The 18,695-nt window shown below is 35.6% G+C and overlaps 1 protein-coding gene across 2 annotated transcripts in view; it reads left to right on the top strand.

Annotated features, from left to right (window-relative positions):
- Glra3 (glycine receptor, alpha 3) overlaps nt 1–18,695 on the top strand; it is a 646,799-nt gene that overhangs the window by 91,554 nt on the left and 536,550 nt on the right. For both annotated transcript variants that reach the window (XM_063274983.1, NM_053724.5), the window contains exon 5: nt 17,467–17,549. In XM_063274983.1, the coding sequence (XP_063131053.1) occupies nt 17,467–17,549 (83 nt within the window). The remainder of the gene's footprint in view (nt 1–17,466; nt 17,550–18,695) is intronic.

Genomic DNA, 18,695 nt, shown 5'->3' with positions numbered 1-18,695 from the left:
GCTGTGATAAACAAAATGTCAGGGGCAGTATTCATGCCATCTTTCTCATGAGAAAAATGCTATGCTGAAACTAGCGTGCTTGTTGTTGAAATAGTTGTATTAACAGGAGCGTGTTTTCAGATATAAGGAAAATTAGACATGTTTAGGCTTTAAGAATAAAATTAACTCTCATTCTCAGTTTGTTCTTGTTAATTATTTTTTCATAAAGAATAGAAGTCTTGGATCTTCATCTTATCTTTATAATGTTAAAGGTGTTTCAATTTTTACCAAGTTGTAGAATAAATACAGAAAATGAATTTAATCTTATGCCATAGTTATTTTAAAAACTTTTCTGCCAAGGGGTTTTCCAAAAGTGTTTTGTTCTATATTTACTTCTCATAACTATATCCTATTGTACTCTGATGGCTATTCATATTTTCCTATTTCATGTGCCTGTTGTTTCTTTTAATACATTATTTTAAAGTGCCTACTATCAACTGGCAATTTCTACAGATTTCTAAATACCTGTGAGTCTTCTGAATTTCTCTGAGTCTCATGATGTAAATAAAGTGCTGATTGTTCTCTAATTAAGACTTTTCCTATATAGAAGAATAGCTACATGGTGAGCCCTTCCTGGACAAAAGAGTTCTAAAATATATTAGAAATTTGTCAAAATAAATAATCAGAAAAGCAAGAATTTAAGCACTGTGAAATTGTGTCAGAAAAATATTTTCCTATTTTACTAAATACAAATGAAAGCACTGGACACAACGCATATAATAAAGTAAAAAACACATTCGAGATGGATGAAGCAGATAAGCTCACCATGAACTCTGAAGTCTAAGGACCGTGCAACATTTACAATTCCTGATTTTTTTTATTTTTAAAGTTATATATCCCAGACTTAGAACTGAAGAAACTATCAACACAGAAGCACCAATAGGTGCTGACAAAATAAAAAGCTTATTTTCTCTAGCTAGTGTAGCTAGGAAAACAACACTCTAGCAAGAGAAAAAACTTAACCCCTTTCAGCAGTCCAGCCATACAGTGAACAAAAATGAGAACAACAAAATGTGACACTGCTTCAGGCCATCTTGAAACCAACAGGCTCAGGAGGTGAACCTAGGCTTCCAATCTTGAAGGGTTACAATGAATTATCTTATTTTGTAAGTAGAGTCAGGGTCAGAAAGAAAAAAAAAGAGTTAGGTCAACATTTAATGGCCCAGATTGTGATCACCATCCCAGACTAAAGCATTTTCAAAGATTCCAATATAGAGCTACCTTCCTCCATCTAAAACCAATCCTTCCTCTGTGCTTATGTAGTATCAGATGAATTTAACTGAAACTCAAGATGAGTGGGCACACCACTATTTGGTAATAAGGCCACTCTATCCATGGTGTCAGTGGGGGTAACTAAGACTATTCACTCACAGGTCAATATCATATTGGCTAGAAAAAGCTTGACTTCTACTTCTATTGGAAGTAATCAAATAGCAACCTTCCCTTTTGTTCTGATATGGTAGTGTTAATAGATCTATGCCTATACTTTAGTCAAAATTCAAGTATTATATAAAATACCAGAAAAGTCACATAGAGGAAGAAAAGGAAAATTAATGTCAAGCATTAATATGGCATGGACATTAAATATTAAATGAGCTTTAACCATGGTAAAAATTTCTCAATAAGCAAATTATGTGCTTGACTTAAATAAAAAATGTAAAGGGTCAACAAAAAAGTATAACATCGAAAAATAGTATCCTTCAAAAAGTAAAGTGAAAGGGAAGTTTGCATTGATGAAAGAAGCTGTAGGAATTTATTTGAAGTAAATTTATTCTTAGAGTCTAGTAAAAAAGTTTTCTATCAGAAATAAATAGTAAAAGAAGGAACAAGGTTTAAATATATCTTTTATTTGGCTAATGAAATTGTTGTCTCAGATGCTTAATGCTGAATAAGCTCTTCCTTTCTAGTTCTTTCTGAACTATGACTGGCTGGTTCAAATCAGTTGTGCTGGCCCAAACCACTCTCCAAGCTGACTGATTCAAACTGGCTTCTCTTAGTTTCTGATTGAATTGCTCTGCTTGGCATCAAACCAACTCTTTAGATATGTTCTAATTTTCTGACTCCTACTCATTCTCTGACTCACTGTGTCTTCACCTGTGTCTAGCTTGTTCTCTCTGGACCTGTATCTGTAAAACTACCTAGTAAAAACTGCCTCAAACTCCAGGAACTGAACTGCCAAAAACTACACTACACTGTACTCCCTCTCAAAGCACTGATGCAACTGAACTAACTGATTAGAGCTCAGAGATCGGCATGCTTCTATCTCCAGAGTGCTGGGATTAAAGGCATGAACCATCACACATGGAACTAAACTTTTCTTTCCCTAAAACTTGATCTATACCAGTTTGACCTACTTGCCTCTGTCTCCTGGGATTAAACACATGTCTGTATTCCAGGCAGACCACATAGATCTAAGAAGGTCTTTAGATATGATCCCTTTCTAGAGCTGTCAATTGCTGCATTAAAATTCCTCTACAAAAATGGAATTTAAAAATACAAACTAAACAGAAAAATAAAAAAAATAAAAAAGCAAATACATAGTTTTCTTCCTTCTTATTCTGAGTTTATTAAATTATATCAACAACGAACTAAAGTTATAACTGATGCAGAAAGATAATATAAATAACAAATGAGATATGTACAGAAAATACACTTTAACATGTCAATGGCGAGTCTCAACATATATCAGGTTCTTGTTTTTGTAACGAACAGAAATTAGTAATGCTGATGATATTTAGTGTTAATTCAGTGGATATATGTTGGTAAAATGATTTGTTTAGATGTGATGTGATTCATATGTACCTTAATTTTGTAATTTTATTTCTAAGACTCCAAATTACTTACATAGTTTGTATGCATTAAATTTGCACACAAAGGTACCTCTTGTGGCAACAACAACAAAGTATTATCAATAAGGACATGAGTAAATAGTCAGAGATATAGCTCAGTAGTTAAGAGAGTTTGCTGCTCCTCCAAATGACCTTGATTTGATTCCCAACACCAACATGGTGGCTCACAGTCATCTGCAACTTCAATTCCAGTAGGTCCAACAACTTCATCTAGCTTTCATGAGCACTAGACCAGGAAAACATTTTATACTTATATTAATTTAAAATAATTATATATGTGTAAGTATTGTTACATACATATAATATATATACTTTCAGGGCATGGAGTAGACCCTTTTGAAAAAGTTATACATTTAAAAGAGAGCAAACTGAAAATACATAAATATATATGGGAGACTTTAGATGAAGGAAAAGGATATAAATTATGTAATTACGTAGATGTATATATATCAGTAATATATGTAATATTTACATTTATATTTATGTATTTATGTATGTATCAATATATTAGTGCTGGGAGGTAAACAGACTGGTCCAGGGCTTACTAGTCAGTCAGCCTAGCCTACTTAATGAGTTGTAGGCCAAAAGAAGATGAAGGAAGAAAAGGAAGGATAAAGTAAAGGAGAATGTTATCTGAGGCCTTAGGAAAACAAACAACTAGTACTTTACCCTCCACAAAACTAAACTCACAATTACTTATATACTCACATGCACACATATATGCAAAAATGCAAAAGTTAAATAATTAAAAACAAATTAGTGAGAGTTATGATTGTGATTTTGCTTATTCTAGTGGCATTTAACCATTGTAAGATTATTATACAATAGACTAATCACTTGTTTAAGATAAATATGGGCTTACCAGTCCACAGCACTGCCAGTTGTGTTGAAGCACAGTTACATGTATTACACATACTAGATTTCAATTAGATATGCCATATATTAATAGGCTTATTGAAATGCATTCTATAGTATTTACACAATGATCTATCCAGAGTGCCTTTCTTAAAATTTAACCCCATGTTAAATAATGTGTGACTATGTGTAGATCTCTTTGTAAGGACTTTGGAAGGAAACACATAATTGAGTAAAATAATCAGCTATAAAAATGAGTGGTAGAATTTAATAAAGAACTATCAATCTTACCCTAAGTAACTTTATGTTATTTGAATTTTAAACACTGAGCTATGGATTACTCAAAAAACAAATTCATATAGTATGTGACAGATTCCATTAATTTACTCCTGTCATACCTGAATTCTCTGGATTGTAGACTCATGGTGATTTTCAATAAATCCATCATAGGTTATACATTTAACAAGTTTAATTCCTTCCAACTAGTTTAAAACTCTTATTTGCTAATACGGTTTCATCGGACAGTGCTTGCAAAAACCAGAATGTCAAAAATGTACCTTTGTCAATTAACATTTTCCTGATAAAAGTGTTAACTCGTCTATATAACACTTTTGTGATAAAGGTTAAATTTTAAAAAAAGTAAAAGATGAAGAAGCACCAGAGCTGGGGATATGGTTCAATAGGGAAAGATGCTTGATGCCAACCCTAGGAGTCTGAGTTTAAACCCCAATGTAGAAAAAGATAACGGACTACTGCATGCAAGCTTTCCTTCACACATGTGCTATGGGCTGTCCATTTGCATGTGTGTATATGCACATGCACAAATTAATTAATTAATTAACTGAAATTACACACACACACACACACACACACACACACACACATACCTCACTGGGTGCAATGGAAACATCATTCTTTGCAAATTTAAAATGTGCAGATTATTTCATTTAACAGAACTGAAATATGGCATGTGTGTAGGAATCTGTGTGTGTGTGTGTGCATGTGTGTATCTTTGTGTGTGCATCTGAGTATTAAATATATCCACTATGATTATGTGTACTTATTTACATATGAATTTTATGGAAGTTAGTGTGCCTCTGTGTGTGTGCATCTGAGTGTGAAATATATACACTATGGTTATATGTGTTTGTTTACATGTAAATTTTATTGGAGTTGGAAAATGTCAACATAAAGAACTATGTGTGGGAGCTAGCAAGATAGCTCAGTGTGTTGAGGCACATTCTACAATGCCTGAAGACATGAATTTGGTTCATGACTCAATACTAAGAGAAAAGGACCAACTGTCTTCTTCTTGTAGTCTGGCTTTCACATGTGCACATGATATGCATGGGACCCTCCTCCCATAAATACGTTGAAAGTTAACAATGTGATTTAAAAAGTAAAAGCTAAGCTCTCACATCACATTCCCACATCAATAAACTGGAGCATGTTTTGTCAGGAAGAACCTTTTGGTAACCATATAATACCTTGAAAGCTTAAAATCATAAGGTCTTTCCATTCTGAAGATTTATCCAATAAAACAGATGTATTTATTAAGAAGATTACATGATTTTTAGACCGAAACAATTTCTCCAGTTGAAATTCATCATGCTAAAAGTATCAACATTTATTTAAAAGAGAACTTCAGTATAATTATCAAGACATTGTTATTGTATCCGCTGTAAATGTTGGAATGTTTTGTTTGAAAATAGAGGAAGATGCTGAATGTATCTCTTGTGTAAATGGTATTTCTTATAGATAGGCTGTATTTCTTCTAACATTTAGAGAAAAGTTTATGGAATGATTCAGAAATGCATCTTTTATCTTTCAGTTTGAATTTAGATAAAACAGAAGTCCTTTTGGTTAACAGCCTTTCCTGTATCCTGGATCAAATGATCAAATGAAAAATAATTTTTGGAGTTGATTTTGGATATCTTACAGGACTTTGAAATCTTCAAATCATCAGTTTCTTTGTTAATAAAAAATAAGTACAAGAAAACAAATCTTGTTCAGTTTTCAAATGGAGCATCTGTGGTGTTTCATGTGAGATCTGGCTTCACCAATTGTTTAACGAAGGCAGAAGGTTCTGGAAACTTCAACCAAGTGAACTTGAGCAATCATCCGTATTCCCTGTTAAGTCTCACTGAAGCCATTCATTGAGCTGAATAAAACAGAGCAATGGCACTGGGACACAGGAAGCCTAAATGAACAGACATTAAATCAACAACAGACAAGTGCTGAGAGCAGTGTCTAAGAAGCTGGGAAATGAGTGTGAAAACTTAGACAGAAACAGCAGAACATGAGACAAAGTGGGAGAACAACAGAAGGCATGAAATAATTAACATCTAACTTAAAGGAATTATAGGCAAAACAGACTTTAGAAAATGCAGGATAGCAAAGAACAAAAATGAAAAAAGAAGAGAAGGCAAGAAGTATGGACGTAGACTTTTAGGAACATCAGTGAATCTCCCCATCCTGATTTCCTCACCCAGGCTCTACAATCAATGATGATTTTCTTCCCATTAACCATGTATAAAATGATACTTTCAAAAATAAAATAATAGAGGCATTGATACTTTGTAATAGCAAGCAGTGAGGAAAAATATGTAAAATAAAGGAAACTTCCAAGTAAGTAGAATCAAAGTGTCACACACACACACACACACACACACACACACACACACACACACACGGAGAAAGAGATAGAGAGAGAGAGAGAGAAAGAGAGAGAGACCACATATAGAAACACATACACACATAAAAAAGATGCACACCACACACCATGCTCACAAACATACACACTCATACCAAAGTTACACACATACACATATCTATTCACATACATACACACTATATCCATACATCCATACACATACAACATACATTTATACACACCAAATCCACAGACACATACACATACCACACATGCAAACATACTCACACATACCAAAGATACATGCATTTATACACATACACACATCACATATACACATGCCATACATACATATACATACACACATTCATGCACGCACACACACACATACACACACACACATGCAAAAACACAAACCAAACACGTAAATACGCATCACACACATGTACCACATACATAAACTCACACATGTTTACATACCACGTACACTCACATATCTTTGCATACCACACACACACATATGCACACGACCACATACACAAACACACACACACACACACAAGCAGACAACTGACAGAGGATGTAGAACCTGGGTATCAGTACAGAAATCTAAATCTGAGTTGAAAGGCAGAGCAGACAAAAAGGAAGAATTTTCATTGAAATGGCACAGACAGATACCCTGCCGTCCACTAAAAACATTTTAGTAGCAGGGAGACAGAGTAACAGCAGTAAGAATATAAATCTATGAAGATGGTTAATGTAAGACATTTATTAATATCAAGAAAAAATGAAAACACTATGCAAGAACAGTAATTATGCAATTTACCAACCTTAACACAACATTAATTACAGACTCCTAACATAATTGTGGGATATTTGTCTATCGACAAGTAAGTCTGTAGATTGGTGGTTAGTTAAGTATGCATAGATTATAAGATTTTAAAAAAGACTTGTATATCCTTTGTAAGACATTAAACAATTTCAACTATTAATTTTATAATAACATATTATATATTAATATAAATAATATAGAAATGGCTGAAAAAAGTCTAACATTGAAGAAATAGAACTGAGAAAGGAATGGGTGGAAAAATGATGTGCATTTAAAAAATATATTTTTAAATGTATTATATATATAAATGCATATAAATATATATATATATATATGCATCACATTGTGCCAGTGGCCTGCAAAAGTAGAAGAATGTGTCAGATGTCTAGAGTTATGAATAGCTACAAGGTACCATGTAGATTCTGGAATCAAACACAGAGACTTTGAAAGAGTAGCAAGTGGTTTTAATCACTGACCTAACTCTTCAGCCTTAGTGGGACTATAGTTTTTGTTTTTTGTTTTATTTTATGATTATATATGTGGATTAAACTAAAAAACATTTAAGTAAATTGCTTTTTGGATGAAGGGTTTGAAGTCAGACATTTGCCTCAAGATTAAGTCTCAAATTTTATTTTTATCCTGCTATTAAAATCAACCTTTCCCTGTTTTATGGTTGCTGAAAACACAAAATTCCTGAGTCGGAAATAATGAGATTTATTATTACAGGAAAGCAAGCAGCAAGAATACTTATCGCATCTCCCCAAATCTCCCTGGACCAATGCAATGTCTTTAGATGAATAAAAATGTACAGCCAGTTGTAGGTGACTCTGGAAGACAGAGCTTGGAGAACACACTATTTTTAGAGCAAACTTCAAACAAGCCTTCCCTTTTTCCAAGTGAACAATATAATTCCATGTCACAATGTTTGCAGAGTGTTTAATCCTTAGACACGATACAGGTAAAACGCTGGCAGGGCTCGTAATCTTAGTATGCTCAGCAAGAGAAATGGAGAGAACAAGAGGCCCAGTAAGACTGAATACACTTTCTAGCCCTCGTTTTTATTGTTATGATTACTAGCTGTGGTTTAAGATAAGGCTCTTCTCTGTTTAAAAAAAAAACCCCATTTCTCTTCTGTATATGAAAACAATAATATTAACTAAATCAGGCTAAAAATAATGAATGTGAAATGCTTAGCAGGGTGTTAGGTATATAATAGGCACTAGAGAGTTTACTTTTATCACTCCAAAACATAAAACGTGATGAAGAAACATAAGTAAGGTCTTTGACCAAGTTCACCAATCAATACTGAACACTTTCAGAAGGTCCTACGTAAAACTAAGTCTTGCAATATATAATCAGGAGTGACGATATCCTCCTCAGAAATTAGAGAAGCACATCAGAGCTAGGTAAAAATTAAGTATTGTCTACTGTAATAGCATACAAACTACATTGTGTCTGATACTGCAGAAGCTTCCCTTTAAAATCGAATGACAAAAACATTTAATTCAAAAGTATTACTCTCAAATCAGTGATTATGGTTTCAATTTTTATTTGAGCTATGTAAAATTTGCAAAAAGAAATATCAGGTCTTACAATACAAGGCTATATTCAAAAAGACTGAAAAGTCTTGATGAAAAGGATGATTTTTTTTTTAGACAGATACCATGTACCAAAGTTAAATTAAGATCAGGTATACTGTCTAAACAGTCCCACAACCCCTAAGGAAATAGAAGCAATCATTAAAAATGTCCCAACCACTGTGGTTAGGACAAAACGGCAACCAACAGATTGGGAAAAGATCTTTACCAATCCTACAACAGATAGAGGCCTTATATCCAAAATATACAAAGAACTCAAGAAGTTAGACCGCAGGGAAACAAATAACCCTATTAAAAAAATGGGGTTCAGAGCTAAACAAAGAATTCACAGCTGAGGAATGCTGAATGGCTGAGAAACACCTAAAGAAATGTTCAACATCTTTAGTCATAAGGGAAATGCAAATCAAAACAACCCTGAGATTTCACCTCACACCAGTGAGAATGGCTAAGATCAAAAACTCAGGGGACAGCAGATGCTGGCGAGGTTGTGGAGAAAGGGGAACACTCCTCCATTGTTGGTGGGATTGCAGACTGGTAAAACTATTCTGGAAATCAGTCTGGAGGATCCTCAGAAAATTGGACATTGAACTGCCTGAAGACGCCCCAACATATAAAAAAGACACGTGCTCCACTATGTTCATTGCAGCCTTATTTATAATAGCCAGAAGCTGGAAAGAACCCAGATGCCCTTCAACAGAGGAATGGATACAGAAAATGTGGTACATCTACACAATGGAATATTACTCAGCTATCAAAAACAACGGCTTTATGAAATTCGTAGGCAAATGGTTGGAACTGGAAAATATCATCCTGAGTGAGCTAACCCAATCACAGAAAGACATACATGGTATGCACTCATTGATAAGTGGCTATTAGCCCAAATGCTTGAACTACCCTAGATGCCTAGAACAAATGAAACTCAAGACGGATGATCAAAATGTGAATGCTTCACTCCTTCTTTAAAAGGGGAACAAGAATACCCTTGGCAGGGAAGAGAGAGGCAAAGATTAAAACAGAGACAGAAGGAACACCCATTCAGAGCCTGCCCCACATGTGGCCCATACATATACAGCCACCCAATTAGACAAGATGGATGAAGCAAAGAAGTGCAGACACAGGAGCCGGATGTAGATCGCTCCTGAGAGACACAGCCAGAATACAGCAAATACAGAGGCGAATGCCAGCAGCAAACCACTGAACTGAGAATAGGACCCCTGTTGAAGGAATCAGAGAAAGAACTGGAAGAGCTTGAAGGGGCTTGAGACCCCATATGTACAACAATGCCAAGCAACCAGAGCTTCCAGGGACTAAGACACTACCTAAAGACTATACATGGACTGACCCTGGACTCTGACCTCATAGGTAGCAATGAATATCCTAGTAAGAGCACCAGTGGAAGGGGAAGCCCTGGGTCCTGCTAAGACTGAACCCCCAGTGAACTAGACTGGGGGGGGAGGGCGGCAATGGGGGGAGGGTTGGGAGGGGAACACCCATAAGGAAGGGGAGGGGGGAGGGGGGAGGGGGGAGGGGGATGTTTGCCCGGATACCGGGAAAGGGAATAACACTCGAAATGTATATAAGAAATACTCAAGTTAATAAAAAATAAATAAAATGTAAAAAAAAAGTCCCAACCAAAAACCAAATAAAACAAAACAAAACACAAAAAGAAAAAAAAAGAAAGAAAAAACATGCACAAATGGGTTTAGTGCAGAATTCTGTACCAGAACTTTAAAGAAGAGTTAATACCAATACTCCACAAACTCTTCAAACTCTTCCACAAAAGAGAAACAGAAGGAACAATATGTTCTATGAAGCCACAGTTACTCTATACCTAAACCACACAAAAACCCAGCAAAGAAAGAGAACATACGACCAATTTCTCTTATGAATATTGATGCAAAGTTCCTCAATGAAATTCTTTCAAAATGAATACAAGAACACATCAAAACCACCATTTCCCATGATTCATGGCAGCGATGCAGGATTGGTTCAATATACAAAAATTACAAAAATGCAGTAACATAATCCACTATGTAAACAGATTCGAAGAAAAAAATACATGATCATCTCATTAGATGTTGAAAAAGCTTTGGACAAAATACAACACCTCTTTATGTTAAAAGTTTTGGAGAGGTCAGGAATTCAAGGCACATACATGATAAAAGCAATATACAGAAAACTGACAGCCAACATCAAATTAAATGGAAACTTGAAGAAAACCCACTAAAATCAGGGTCAAGCTAAGGGTGCTCACTTTCTCCTTATTTATTCAATGTAATACAAGCAATTCTAATTCTAGAGAACAATTAGACAAAAGGAGGTCAAAGTAATACAAATTGGAAAGAAAGAAGTCAAGATATCACCATTTGTCAATTATATGATAGTATGCATAGGCAACCAAAAATTCTACCAGAGAAACCTAAAACTGAAAAACAACTTCAACAATGTAGCTTGATATAATTTTAACTCAAAGAAATCAGTAGCTTTCCTCTATACAATAGATAAATGGGCTGAGAAAGAAATTAGGTAAACAACACCATTCAGAATAGTCACAAATAATGTAAAATATGTTGGTGTAATTCTAACCATGCAAGTGAAAGATCTGTTTGACAAAAACTTCGAAACCCTGAAGAAAGAAGTCGAAAAAGACCTCAGAAGATAGAAAGATTTCCCCTGCTCATGGATCAGTAGAATTAACTTTGAAAAAATGGTCATTTTAACAAAACAATCTACAGATTCAATGCAATTCCCTCAAAATTCCAAAACAATTCTTCACAGACATGGAGAGCAATTCTTTGCTTCATATGGAATGATAAAAGACCTTGGGTAGTGGAAATAATTCTCAATAGTAAAAGAACCTCTGGGGGATTTCACCATCCGTGACTTCAACCTATACTACTGAGAAGCAATAGTGAAGAAAGGGGAAAAAAAGAAAGAAAGAAAGAAAACCATGATATTGGTTCAGACACAGACAGGTAAATCAATGAAATAGAATTGAAGACCTAGAAATAAAACCACACACCTATGGACACTTGATCTTTGACAAGCAAAAATCATACAGTAGGAAAAAAGACAACATCTTCAACAAATGGTGCTGCTTCAACTGGCAGTGCACATGCAAACGAATGAAAATTCATCCATTTTTAATTCCTTGCACAAAGCTCAAATCTAAGTGGATCAAGAACCTCCACATAAAACCAGATACACTGAATCTAACAGAAGAGAAAGTAAGAAAACCTTGAACACATCAGCACAAGGGAAATTTTCCTGAACAGAACACCAATGGCTCAGGATCTAAGATTAACAATTTACAAATGGGATTTCTGAAACTGAAACTTTTCCATAAGGCAAGGACACTGTAAATAGGCCAAAATGGCAACCAACAGATTGGGAAAAAGTCTTTACTAACCCTACATACAATACAGGGCTAGTATCTAAAATATACAAAGAAGTTAGACTCTAGAAAACTAGATAACACAATTTAAAAATGGGGTACAGAAGAAACAGAGAATTCTCACAGAGGAATCTCGAATGGCAGAGAAGCACTTAAAGAAATGTTCAACATCCTTAGTCATCAGGGAAATTCAAATCAAAACTACCCTCAGATTCTACCTTACACTAACCAGAATGGTTAAGATAAAAAACTCAGGCAACATCAGATGCTGGTGAGCATGAAGACAAAGTATGGAGCAGAGACTGAAGAAAAGGCTATTCAGAGACGGACTCACCTGGGGATCCATCTCACACACACATATATATATTGCAAAAACAGACAGTATTGAGGATTCCAAGAAGTGCATGCTGTCAGGGGCCTGATATTGCTGCCTCCTAAGAGGCTCTGCTAGAGCCTGACAAATACAGAGGCAGATGCTGGCAGCCAACCTTTGGACTGAGAATGGTTTCCACAAAGGAGGAGTTATAAAAAGGACTGAAATAGCTGAAGGGATTTGAAACCCCATAAGAAGAACAAAAATATCAATCAGACCCCCTAGAGCTCCCAGGGACTAAATGACCATTCCAAGAGTACGCCGAGATGGACCTATGGCTCCATCTGTAGCTAAGGATGGCCTTGCTGGGCATCAATGGGAGGAGAGGCCCTTGGTCCTGTTAAGACTTGATGCCCCAGTGTAAGGAAATGGCAGGGCGAGGAGGTAGAAGGGAGTGGGTGGGTGGTTGAGAGAGCACCCTCACAGAAGCAGGGGGAGGAAGGATGGGATAGCAGGTTTTTGAGGGGAAACCAACCGGGAAAGGGGATAAGATTTAAAATGTAAATAAAAAATATCCAATAAAATTTAAAAAAAAACTTTAAAAAGAAAGAAAAAGAGGAACATTCCGCCATTGCTGGTGGGATTGTAAGCTGGTATAATCACTTTGGAAATCTATCTGGTACTTCCTCAGAAAATTGGAAATAGTTCTAACTAACGACACCGTTATACCATTCTTGGGCATATATTGAAAATATGCTACACTGTATTGCAAGGACACGTGCTCCATTATGTTCATAGCTATAATAGCCAGAAGCTGGAGACAATCCAGATGTTCCTCAATAGAAGATACAGAACATGCAGTGCAATTACCCAATGGAATACTGCTCAGCTATTAAAAACTAGGGCATCACAAATTTTGGGGCAAGTGGATAGAACTAGAAAATATCATCCTGAGTGAGGTAACCCAGACCCAAAAGGCCATGTATGGTATGTATTCAATGATTAGTGGATATTAGCCAAAAAGTTCAGAATACCCATGAAACAACTCACAGACCATATGAAGCTTAACAAGAAGGAAGGTCCAAGTGTGGTTGCTTCAATCCCAGTTAGAATGGGGGACAAAATAATCATAATCATGGGAGGTAGAGAGAAGAAGGGTGGAAGAGAGGGAGAAAGGGAGGGAGGGAGGGAGGAAGGGAGGGAGAGAGGGAGGGAGGTACTTGAGTGGGATAGGGAAGAGGAGGATAAAGAGACAGGATTAGGTATGGGGAAAAACAGGAGAGAAGCCCAGAAGGCTAGGAGAATGAATAGAAATAAATAGCACGGAGGGATGGGGAACTCGAGGAACCACTAGAAAGTCTAGAATGCCAGAGATGGGGAAGGCTCCCAGGACCCAATAGCAATGACATTAGCTGAAATGCCCAACAGTGGTGAGATAAAACCTGAAGAGACCACCTCCAATAGATAGACATGGCCCCCAGTTGAGGGATGGGCCCATCCACCCATCTCAAAATTTTTAACCCAAATTTGTTCCTGTCTAAAGAAAATACTGGGACAAAAAATGGAGCAGAGACTGAAGGAAAGGCCATCCAGAGACCTTCCTACCTTGGGATTCATCCCAGGTACAGACACCAAACCTGGACGCTATTCCTGATATCAAGATGTGCTTGTAGGCAAGATATTGGCATGGCTGTCCTCTGAGAGTCTCTGCCAGCACCTGACTGAAACAGATGCAGAAACTTACAGCCAACCTTGGACTGAGCCCAGGGACATCAATGTAAAAATTAGGGAAAGAACTGAAGGAGCTGAAGTGGATTGCAACCTCATAGGAAGAACAACAATATCAACTAATTAGATCCCTCAGAGCTCTCAGGGACTAAGCCACCAAGCAAAGAGCTTACATGAGCTGGTCTGCTATATATGTATCATAGGACTGCTTTGTCTGGCCTCAGTGAGAGGGAATGAGCTTGGTCCTGTGGAGGCTTGAAGCCACAGTGCAGGAGGATGCTAGAGTGGTGAGATGGGAGTGGGTTGGTGGCTGGGGTAACACCCTCTTAGAGCAGAATGAGAAGAGGATGGGGGAACAAAGAAAGAGGACATTTGAAATACAAATAAATAAAATAGTCATTTTAAAGAAATTATTGAAATGTCTAAATAGATTTGGATTTTGTAGTGCAAGTATACAAAACAATTAAAAAGATTTATTTGTTTTTTAGGAAAAAATAAATAAATGAAATAGTTATAAAAGGTGGCATAAATATGTTAGTGTAATATTAAAGAAACTCTTTCAAAACTCCTTAGATTGTTGAAGAAGAGGTATTGTCTTTATGCTATCAAATTATAAAATATTGGACAATATTGTAATATGTATTTGAGTACAAAAATACATTTATGTTACACCAAAAATTTGATACATCAATAGAAACATAAGGATACTTCTTTTGATTCAAAAAGCTGTGATGGAATCAGAAAACATGTTTAATTTCAAATACACATTGGGACAGAAAATATCGTTATAAGCAATGCTATTTTAAAAATGGGTAATAATTAAATTTTAACGAGGCCAATGATTCTCAAAGATGAGTCAACCTTTTGGAAACCATCACTGTTTCACTAAGCCAAGGCTTCATAGGAGGAGGAAGAAGTGCTATATCCTGTTTACGTATCTTGTCTCAGAAAGAGAACTTGGTGTCCTCCTTAAACAAGTAGTCATTCATCTCCAAAACAGAATATGAGTCATTGCTTCCTTGCTTGGTTTACCTTTGATGTGGTCAGAACACATCTTTAATTTGCATGTAATATCTGGATAAACAAATCCTCTGTATTACAACCAGTAGACACTTGTTGGCCAATAAGTGTTTCATTTAATCAATTATGTTTTACATTAAATAAAACAAAGTAAATAAATTGGTTTTTATTGGAATTATTTGCAACAGGTTTTTGCAAACTGTTTTGCTTTGCCAAATAATTCCTTTGAACTTGATGTTGTTGGGATTGTACAGCAGCTTTCATTTTAAGCAAAGAAATAGTCAGGATATGAATTTGACTACACGTGCACTGTGAGAGTAAGGAAAAGATTCTGAGGACAGTTTTCACTTCTCTCGAAAAGGTCAGAGTATTCTGCAAGTCAGTGTAGAAAACGGCTGGCAAAAGTCTTGGGTATTTGGAGAATGAATGCCTGTGAGTTTCAGAATGTGCCTGTCTATTCTCTGCTGATAAACTCTTTCACAAGGCAGGGAACATTGTGTCCAGATAGTTTTAAAATTGAATTTTGAAGAGAGAATATTGAAAAGGCATGCTATTACTTAGTATCACTTAACCTAGCTGAGATAGAAAAAAAACACTGCTTTTGTGTATGGAGCTTTCTAATTATGTTAGTGTGCTAAGGAATGAATTACCTTGATCCTCGAGGAGTTGAATGAATTACCCAATGATCCTTCCAGAACCCTTAAAGATCCAGCAGTCTATTGTGTCTATGTCTCCCAAACTCTGCTAATTGGACCTATGTCAGCAAGATATTTGCTGAATACTATATATATCCTTGTAACTTTATGTCTGTGCTTTACATAAAAATTACATCTTAAAGAATGTAGTTAGATCGCTAGTCATTTTATGTTAAAGTATATATAAGTAGTTCTCACATGAGATTTAATTAATTCATCTCTGTGCCCACACATTAGAATTTTGAGAAAGGGAATGCAGAGAGCTAAGAGTCATTAAAATTTAATAACCATTCAGTGTCTCCTATGTAACAAGTATAATATTCTAAGGGAATTCCACACAATGATCTATGATTCTTTCCCTCAACTCTCCAGTAGGTATCATTGCCATCTTCAGTTTAGACATGAGAACACTGTTATTTAGGGAAGTTAGAGTAATATGCCTCTGGTCACAAGTTCAGGTAAACTAACCACTAGCAAGCTCACTATTGCAATAGGTTACAGTAATGAAATAATTTAATAAAAGTGGCTGAGTAGGGTTTCTCAGAAAAGAATATTGACCATGGATCTGGACCACCTTCTACCTCTCTCACTTTTATAAATACAAAGTCTTGGTAAAAATAAAAGATATAGATACAGATATATACATATATAATGTATATCAGTAATGTTTATATATATTTCATTACATTTTGCATATGTACATGTACATTATGTAACCATAAATTTTTTACAACCTACTTTTAATAAGGGTTCTACCACTCCTCTAGCCCATTACCCAACAAAGGTAGTGGAAGAGAAAACTTATTAGGATACTACTATTATTGGAATAAAGTTATTAGGATACTATTATTAGATCCTAGAGAACCATTTCCTGACTCTGATGGGATCTTGTAGATTGCTCTAGCCAGAGTAGGAGCCATTGCTTGCTCTATTAGCAAACACTCAAGTTCTTCAGATATCCTGTGTTTAGTGCCTCTCTCTATTCGCCAACAATTTTCCAGTGAGAGCTGTACTAATTCTCAGAACTGTCATACAGGAGTATTTCTCTACATTCTGCCTTTCCATACTTAGAACTTCACTTTCCTATACACACTGTCCTCTTAAATGACAGTAATATGATTCTAAGTGAAATATATCTTTCGATATTTGCTAATTGTACAGAATACACATTCATATTTATCTTCTTAGGATCACTTTCATAAAGAAATGCCCCTTTTAGGTATCCCTACTGTAAGAAAGTAAATGAATAAATAAATACATGTTGCAGAATATTTATAGGTGTGATGATACTTCAAAATCTCTCCCACTGAAATAAATATATTTATTTATAAATATATACTTATTTCAGAATAAATAACATTCTTAGCCTGGAGAAATTTTCATTTGCACAGTTTTAGTTTCTATCAACACAGGAATTATTTTCTCTACACAGTCGAAGAAGCATGTGTCAGTGTAAATTACCTTTAAAAGGATTCCTCTCATCCTTTCAGGCTGACATTAACACTCTCTTGTCCAATGGATCTCAAGAATTTCCCAATGGATGTTCAAACATGCATAATGCAACTCGAAAGCTGTAAGTATGAGTGGCTTACGTTCTATGAGCACTTCATTTTTAATGTAGGCAATGTAAGTCTTTAGTGCCTAGATCAGATAAATTATTGTATTATTTTCTGGATGCATGTTTATTAAATAAACAAAAATAAAGTGGGCATATCCTTGAATACGAGCTAGCATCTGTGTTTGTTGAAAACTTGCAATGGACCAAGCATGTTATTTATGCATGTCACCTCAGATGCAATAAAAACGTTCTTATTCCCATGTGTTTGGATGTGAAAACTCATCCCTTAGACTGTCTGGGTAATGTTAAAATAGTCAGAGACAATGGCGACTAGCTGGCTGCCTCCTTACCTTAGACTTTTTTATGAGATTCAGCATTTGGCATTTTAACTGAATATGCTGTGTGTGTCACATCAGGAGGAAGGACCTTTAAATGTATCGAGAATCCCTGAAGCTTTCAAGTTTCCTTTGTGGTAAATGAATATCACTGATTAACACTAAGATAAAACAAAGTGCCAGAAGCGCGTTTCATGAAACGCTTTTGTAATAATATGTGATGTAATAGTACACAACTGATAAATATGCACATAGTAATTAGTATATACACAGTAAAGTGCTTTATAGTTTTATTCAAAGGAAATAGTAATAAATGTACTATATATTTTCTTTTCTCTTCTCTTCTCTTCTCTTCTTGTCTTTTCTTCTCTTTTCTTTTCTTCTCTTTTCTTTTCTTCTCTTTTCTTTTCTTTTCTTTTCTTTTCTTTTCTTTTCTTTTTTTTCTTCTCTAAGAAAGCTCTATTTGAACTCTTTCCAGAGGAAAATTGAAAAATGTATCTGCAGAGGTCAGGGTCTGACAAGCAAGCCTTGTAGTAAGTTGGAATTGTCACTAGATGGCGTGAAAAACTCGTGGGGGAACATGGCCCAACCGTCTAGCCCCACCCAGCGCTGTTTTTCTTCAGGACTTATAAATATTTATTCCTCTGATAATAATTATTGTCTTTAAATTGCAAATGCACCTCTTAAAGCCAGACATGGACAAAATGAAAACATCAGCGAAGGAAAAGCAAAGCAATCTAAAATCTAATCTATTTAGATTTTTGCTGGAGAGGAAGGAAGAAGAGCCCAGAAGTGCATTCTTTCAATTTTGTACAAGAAGAGCAAA

The sequence above is a fragment of the Rattus norvegicus genome, chromosome 16, assembly GCF_036323735.1.
Source record: "Rattus norvegicus strain BN/NHsdMcwi chromosome 16, GRCr8, whole genome shotgun sequence".
Classification (NCBI taxonomy): domain Eukaryota; kingdom Metazoa; phylum Chordata; class Mammalia; order Rodentia; family Muridae; genus Rattus; species Rattus norvegicus.
The sequence above is the reverse complement of the archived record's forward strand: the minus strand, read 5'-3'. Positions and strand labels throughout refer to the sequence as shown.